Source organism: Sycon ciliatum, chromosome 2 (genome assembly GCF_964019385.1).
Source record: "Sycon ciliatum chromosome 2, ocSycCili1.1, whole genome shotgun sequence".
NCBI classification, from domain to species: domain Eukaryota; kingdom Metazoa; phylum Porifera; class Calcarea; order Leucosolenida; family Sycettidae; genus Sycon; species Sycon ciliatum.
Window position 1 is genome coordinate 18,091,433 of NC_088644.1, and position 8,425 is coordinate 18,099,857.

General features: G+C 45.1%; 1 protein-coding gene across 1 annotated transcript in view; it reads right to left on the reverse strand.

Moving 5' to 3' along the window:
* Window positions 1-139: 139 nt before the first annotated feature.
* Window positions 140-8,425, reverse strand: part of LOC135809031 (acylamino-acid-releasing enzyme-like) — a 55,245-nt gene continuing 46,959 nt past the window's right edge. Inside the window, exons 26-27 of the mRNA XM_065322291.1 lie at window positions 5,074-5,186; window positions 140-586 (exon numbers count right to left, since the gene is read on the reverse strand). Of these exons, the coding sequence (XP_065178363.1) occupies window positions 5,081-5,186 (106 nt within the window). The 3' untranslated portion in view covers window positions 140-586; window positions 5,074-5,080. The remainder of the gene's footprint in view (window positions 587-5,073; window positions 5,187-8,425) is intronic.

Here is an 8,425-nt window from a genome sequence, read left to right on the forward strand (position 1 = left end):
GGCTGTCCGTGATTCCAATCAGAGCAATCATGTGCAATCAAAGCAAGTCCAAGAAAATGGAACCAACCTCCCCCAAACAACAATTATTATAGCGCGAAAGGTGAGTGACCGTGATGGGCGTGCAAAAAGACAGCAACGCGGGGAATAGATTACAGCCTGGAGAATTCACAGCAGGTCAGCCGGTGTCATGAACCATTGTGCCAGCTGTGAGACAGTGTGAGGGTGCAATGATAGCAACGTGCTAACAATAAAACATCGTAGAAGATCGTACAATATAGAGCAAAACAAAATAGATCCACTTCAAGCATGTCATGAAGTGACCTCCAAAATGGCTAGTGAACGAACAAATTCACACATTAAAAAAATAATAAAAGCGGAATGCTGCATCTGACCTTGGACGCGCTGCCATATCCTGGCTATGCGGATCCCATGGGGGGTTGAGCAGGTTCGGAACAGTAGGGGCGATGGCGGGATAGGTCCTGTGGTCTACTGAAACGCCGACCACAATTGCAAACGATGCAGAAGGAGCTACGGTCTGTATTGGTTGCTTTGGCCGAGCCACGGCTGCACTTGTGATGCTTCATGCCTTAGCGCGATAGCACACAGCGGGACACGCACACACACACACACACACACACACACACACACACACACACACACACACACACACACACACACACACATATTCATATTCATGAACATGTCACCTTGCATCTTGATGCTGTTTTGTGTCGGTGAGTTGTAAAATTCACTCATTAGGGACCTTTCGCACCGCGCGTACAGATACGAAACCAATGCTGATTCGTCCCCTGGGTTCGAGGATTCGTCAGAGTCCCTTATGAGGGCTCGTTTTCACGAATGGAAGCCTCTTCATTCGTGGCGCGCTCCGCATCTGTCAGGTACACATGTTTTGCCAGGTACACATTTTTCCTTGATCCCATGATCCATGCACGTGTATGTGAAACAAGCGTACGCCAAGCTACCAGCCGTATTCGTAGTTGCCATGGAAATTAGCATGACGACTTACGAAACCTGAATCTGTTTTCAACGAAACTTTTGTTTCGCATTCAATTCGCAGATTAACCCCTATTAGGCCACGCCGTTTTTTTTCTATGTTTCGCGTCACCAAGAGTACATAACCCCCCAGAGTGTGCAACGCCGATCCAGCTCTGTGTAGGGTCTTGGTCGAGCGGAATCGGATCTTCTGATGTCATGCGTACACTTCACACCAGCGCAAGGCCGGTCTCGAGGCAGGGCACCATTGTTTTTGATCCAAGAGTACCCGCGACTCCCCGGGTTCCCCTCAGATGTGTACGGTATTATGACGCAAAGATCCGATTCCGCTCGACCAAGACCCTATGCAGAGCTGGATCAGGCGTTGCACACTCTGGGGGGTTATGTACTCTTGGCGTCACCTTATTCGATGAAATCAATGAGGGAGGGCGAAAAAAATTAAAAAAAGCCATCCAACAAAAAAAAGTGTACGTGCATTGCATTTGTGTACAGTGAAGCGACGCGGCACTGTTCATGTACAGACATGTACAATGTACGTGTACATGAATACATGAGTGTATCCCCTCTGCCATGCTTGTGGTCCAAACAGAGGCAGCATGATGATTGTGTGACTTGCGGTCCAGCTTATTGCACACACATGTACAATGTACCAGGTACATGCGTGTGAGCTGAGTTACATTTTCCGGTTTTCTGGGTTTGCATTAAATTTGTATTGCATTTTCAAAAAAAAAAAAAATTGTTCCTTTTTTTTTTTTTGAACTCCGGCTGTGAAATACATGCGCGCGGGGGACGCGAAACAGAGATAAAAAACGGTGTGGCCTTACGGGCAAATGAGCACCCAGAAGGCCACGGGTTGTGAGACTTTCACCTTCTTCCGGGCCTCCACAAGAGCAAGAGGGGCTTTTCAGGGAATTTTTCCGCACAAATCACGGACAGCCGTTTTCTGATTCACGATATCCATGTACCGTCTATACGGTATATGTGTGGATACTATGGAGGCTCACCCACGTTCCGCCAAAACGCGGGTGAAAATCAGAATGCAGCGGGTTGTGCAAGCTGTGAGGGTGCTCAACTGAAGAGACGAGCATAACTCACTTGGCCTTCGCTTCAAAGCTTCGTCTTCTCTTTTGCTTTTGTTTGTTGTTGCATGAAAACTTTGCTTTTTCGAAGTCTTTCTTCTTCTTGATTCTGTGCGAGGGCTCACAGGGAAAGGGAAAGGTCATCGTACTTGGATTCAGATAAAGTAGACGTGCTGAAAATCAAAAACCTTATGTTGTTTGATTGCTCGTCTTGAAAAAGCCCTCCGAGGCACAACACATTTGGACCCACTATCGATACGAGCACAAACTTTGACGTGCTTTCCTTCTTCCCGAAACCGTATCAAAGGTTATGTTGGTGTCCCGAAATAACACAAGTTTCACAAGTTTTGAATCCGTGTGACTAAACTCAACATTGCAAACGTAGGTCAATTGCATAAACTCTACGTCTTTCACCCATGTTCCCGTATCCCTGGTTACTTGTAGCTAAACATCCTTAAGGTAGCTACAGTGGTCCCTCTATAATCCGGCACCATTTGTGCCACGGAAATCTGCTGGATTAGGGAGGGTGCTGGATTAACAAATCTGATCTACTGCTGCAATGTGCATGAAGAGGACATTTGGCTACTGAAAATTGTGCTGGTTTATCGAGGGTGCTGGATTATAAAGTGCCGGATTAGAGAGGGACGACTGTACTAGCTAGGGCCTATATCGCGAAAAATATCGGAGGTCAAAAACCACTTTCTGTCCGATTTAAAAAAACGTTTTTGTTCAAATTTATGAGTTGAAGCATCATGAGGGCAAGCCGTTTGTCCCAAATTTTTGCTGGTGTGCAATGAATCCTTCTCTATATTTGGGGCCTGTGAAAACCACACCCATACGTTTGCATTTATGTCACGAATAAGAGGAAAACCTACTTTTACAAACAGGAGTTCACTTTTCATTTGTTTCTATGAGGCAGGATTGTACTAAACTATGTTATAAGTGCATTTCAATTCTCTTTCTGGAATTCAGGCCCACTATAATCACACACTGTTGAGGCAAATCCACTGGAATCAATTACGAGAGACGATCATTTCTTCGCATATTTCTGTAAACAGTGGGTAAATGAGTCCAATGACCTAACATCATTTTGACTTAACTTTATGATACTGACGTAGTGCGATGCAACTAGCAAGAAAAACTAAATCATTATGGGGCCAATTTTGCAAAATTTAAATTTCAAAGCATATTGGCACCTTTTCGAATCGGGGTTCCGAATACCAGCTTCGTCTCCTCACGCAGAAGCCTGTATTTTCAACCAGTGTATTTTGCTGATTAATCTTCCTTGATGTGTTCTGATACTATGGGAATTACTGACATGATTACATGAAGCAACAGCTGAAGGTTGGAAGCACTTTATTGTCACGAATACAAACCTGTCTCTTTCTTAGAGAACGCCTTGTTTACTGACATGATTACATGAAGCAACAGCTGAAGGTTGGAAGCACTTTATTGTCACGAATACAAACCTGTCTCTTTCTTAGAGAACGCCTTGTTTGGGCTACTTTGAGGGGCCATAACCCCTCCAAAGTGCCCAAATACATACCCTAATAATATATTCGGCCTCATTTCCTCTGTGCTGCGCTGATGAGTCCACAAAGGACGAAACAGTTCTGTCTGCAGATTGAGTATTTCGCTCCTGCTCTTGCAGCAGTTGAGCACTCTTGTGGGGTAGTGCCTTTGCTGTTTGCGTCATTCAGAGCTCACTGACTTGTCAGTTTGAGTACTCTGGTAAGGTACGTTCGGGCCTGGTTTAAATCTGGCTTTGGAAAATTTATTTTTCATTGCTATCCGGTTCGGCCTCATTTCCTCTGTGCTGCGCTGATGAGTCCACAAAGGACGAAACAGTTCTGTCCGCAGATTGAGTACCCTAATCATAATAAATGTAAAAGAGAAAAGGACATATGGATACGAGTTAAGAGTAACTCTCCATCACTGTAACATGATACTATATACAGTCAGAAAGTGCAATAACTAGGCACAAAACTGACAGAGTACTGAGACATTCGACGTCCTGACACCTAACTTCAACACATCTCCGTAGCGCTAACCGACAGCCTTCCAACTTGGAAGGTTTTATCTTTGATATTTATGACCCACCCAAGTTGGGTGGTGTGCTGCTTTGCTGCTTCGAATTGTAGTTAGACCGCTTTGTCAAATATCGTACTGGTCTCGTCATCGTCCAGTAACAATCGACATTCTTTGCTCCGTTGGGACTGTAGCTTTTGCTCGTTTTCGTTGCGCTTGCCTTCCCCTCTTTGGTCTTTCCATAACCTTGAACCTTCCAAGTTGGAAGGCTGTCGGTTAGCGCTACGGAGATGTGTTGAAGTTAGGTGTCAGGACGTCGAATGTCTCAGTACTCTGTCAGTTTTGTGCCTAGTTATTGCACTTTCTGACTGTGATTATAGTATCATGTTACAGTGATGGAGAGTTACTCTTAACTCGTATCCATATGTCCTTTTCTCTTTTACTAATCATAATAATTATTATATTGATTTTCTCTTTTTGGACACTCATAGCATTGCAATATAGGTGTCAAACTGTATATTTATATTTCAAATTTACAGAAAAAGTATTTCGACATGAGCTACCTTAATGTCACAGTGTACTTGCGGACAGTTCTGGATGTCTTCGCTGTTTTAAAAGTTTTGACCAACTTCCAGTAACCACAGAAGAAAGCAAAGTTCACCATCATGTATACATCATGTATACATCATGTATATTTCAAATAGCAGGTGGCAAGTATTGCAGCAGATCCAACCACCATATGGAATAAGTGCACCAACCAACTAAACTAGCTGCGTCAACACATGTGCACACACAGACACACATACGCATACATAGATGCACACACACACACACACACACACACACACACACACACACACACACACACGCGTCAACACATGTGCACACACAGACACACATACGCATACATAGATGCACGCACACACACACACAAATACACATGCGAACATACCATCATCTTAATACATCATCGCCTGCTTGAACCAGACCATCATATTCATGAAGATGTCAGCTTCTGTCTTGACGTTGCTCAGCGGATGACAATCACTGGGATACGTTTGAAGTCTGTGGACACACATGCGCGCACATGCACGCACACACACACACACACACACACACACACACACACACACACACACACACACACACACACACACACACACACACACACACACACACACACACACATACCTCAGACCTGCCCATCGCAGAAGCGATGATATAAAGCGAACAGCTATAGCTGTCCGCGCTATGTTAGACATAGCGACTTGTGCTGGGATTACACCATTCAACAGCTTGCAAGGCTGATGAATTGACCGCCACTAATTTTAGCCTGGTATCCACCACACAGCTGATTGAGGTGGCTTTTTTCTGGCCAGTGAATCCCAATTTTTTTCATTTTTTTAACACACATGCCACACCACATACTCCGGCATGCACTGGCTGTTGGTAACCACCCAGGAGAATGAAAGAAGAGCTAGGAGAAGGAGAAAGAGAAGAAAGACGTGTGCGACCATAATCGTCGGGAATTGAACCCGCAACCTATCAATTGGAAATCGACTGCACATACCACTGCACCATATGGGACACACGAACATACACATGCACACACACACACACACACACACACACACACACACACCTCAGACATGCCCATCGCGGAAGCGATGATAGCGAACAGCTATGTTAGACATAGCAACTTGTGCTGGGATTACACCATTCAACAGCTTGCAAGGCTGATGAATTGACCGCCACTAATTTTAGCCTGGTATCCACCACACAGCGGATTGAAGTGGCTTTTTCTGGCCAGTGAATCCCTATTTTTCATTTTTTCATTTTTTTACACACACACACACACACACACCTCAGACCTGCCCATCGCGGAAGCGATGATAGCAAACAGCTACAGTGTACTTCAGTATGTTATACATAGCAACTTTTGCTGGGATTACATCATTCAACAGCTTACATACACGCACACATGTATACACACACACATGTAGAAACCCGTACACGAACATTCACACGTCCACACACAGTAAGCATAGCTAGCTAAACACAGACACTGAGACAGGTAATCAATTCAGCAACTACACAGGGTCCAGGAGCATGCGACGTGCAATCAAGCTATTCAGAGTTGGAAAAGAAATTTCATTTGGACGTGTAGCTACATGTACAGTACTTGGAAGTACAACTTAAGCAACCACCCCACCACCCCACCACCCCACGTTGCAAGCAAAAACCACGGTCGTTAAGATCGTGTACAGTACGTACATGTACATGAACATGATTGTCCTTCCATGTACTTCCAAGTACTTCCATGTACTTCCATGTACTTCCAAGTACTTCCATGTACTTCCATGTACTTCCAAGTACTTCCATGTACTTCCATGTACTTGCATGTACTTGCATGTACTTCCATGTACTTCCATGTACTTCCAAGTACTTCCAAGTACTTCCATGTACTTCCATGTACTTGCATGTACTTGCATGTACTTCCAAGTACTTCCAAGTACTTCCATGTACTTCCATGTACTTCCAAGTACTTCCAAGTACTTCCATGTACTTCCATGTACTTGCATGTACTTCCATGTACTTCCAAGTACTTCCATGTACTTCCATGTACTTCCATGTACTTCCAAGTACTTCCAAGTACTTCCATGTACTTCCATGTACTTCCAAGTACTTCCATGTACTTCCATGTACTTCCATGTACTTCCAAGTACTTCCATGTACTTCCAAGTACTTCCATGTACTTCCATGTACTTCCATGTACTTCCAAGTACTTCCATGTACTTCCAAGTACTTCCATGTACTTCCATGTACTTCCAAGTACTTCCATGTACTTCCAAGTACTTCCATGTACTTCCAAGTACTTCCATGTACTTCCATGTACTTCCATGTACTTCCAAGTACTTGCATGTACTTCCATGTACTTGCATGTACTTGCATGTACTTGCATGTACTTGCATGTACTTCCAAGTACTCATATTGACAGGTACTAGTTGTGCAGCATAGAACACGCTTGTGCAGGCAAAGCACCCATGTGTGTTGTCACACCTCACTGAAGTGCACGCAGCAGCAGAGTACCCTGCACTTTAAATTGTCACTTCTAGTTCTGTTGACTGTATGCTCTTGATTCTGAGTGCACTTCAACCCTGTTGCAGTCAAGCCTGCCAGCCAGGATAGCACTATTGGCTAGTTTTGGCCACTGTATGCAGGTCAGATATGGCACTTCGCACACTAAAAGTCGGTCGCTGGTCACGCAAGGCAAGTGGTCGCTGGTCACGCAAGGCAAGTGGTCGCTGAACCCGGTACAGTTTCTGTCAAGTAGAACTGTCCATGCATGTAAAAACGGTCGTTAAAAGCAGGTGGTCGCTTTTACCAGTTGTTACTGTACACTGTACAGTAACAACTGGTAAAAGCGACTACCCCACGGTGCGAGCAAAGCAGCCATCACAACCAGGTGCTCTTTAGAAGTAGAGGATATAAACCAAGTCCGAGGGTTTTACCCGCTGAATATAAATCCCGACTGCGATAGTAAATTAAATGTTCACTAGTTGTAGTCTTCGGGGTGCTGAGTTGAATGGTCTTGGTCCGAGGAAGCTGAGACGCTCCCTTCCTCCTTTGTTCCCATTCGATTTCACGCACTGAAGCTGGTGATTGCGCCCTACTAGATGGGGATTTGTATGCAAATGTCACTAAAAGCGCCGTTTCGTTCTTATAAAAGCACGGATGACCGCGATTGGTCCATATGTTGTAGTCTTTTGGACACTGAGGCGACTGGTTTTGGTCCGAAAAGGCTGCGATGCAGCGTTCGGCCCTTATTCCCAACCGAACATGGGTGAGTAAGCGGCCACGTGCTCATGCATACACCAGTCGTCTAGTAACCGGGCCTGCAGGCTACAACTTTCACACTAAGATTCGACTCAAGTGACAGGAACGCTGTAAAAGTTGTAGCCTGCACTGCGCTGAAGGCACGGTGACCAGGTGACTGGTTTACGCATGACGTGACCGCTTACTCACCCGTGTTCGATTGGGAATAAGGGCCGAACGCTGCATCGCAGCCTTTTCGGACCAAAACCAGTCGACGCAGCGTCCAAAAGACTACAATATAGTGGACCAATTGCGGTCATCCATGCTTTTATAAGAACGAAACGGCGCCTTTAGCGACTTTTTGCATACAAATCCCCATCTAGTAGGGCGCAGTCGCCCAGTTTCAGTGGAAGTGAGCGAGTGCGATTGGGAATAAAGGAGGAGGGGAGCGTCTCAGCTTCCTCGGACCAAGACCATTCAACTCAGCA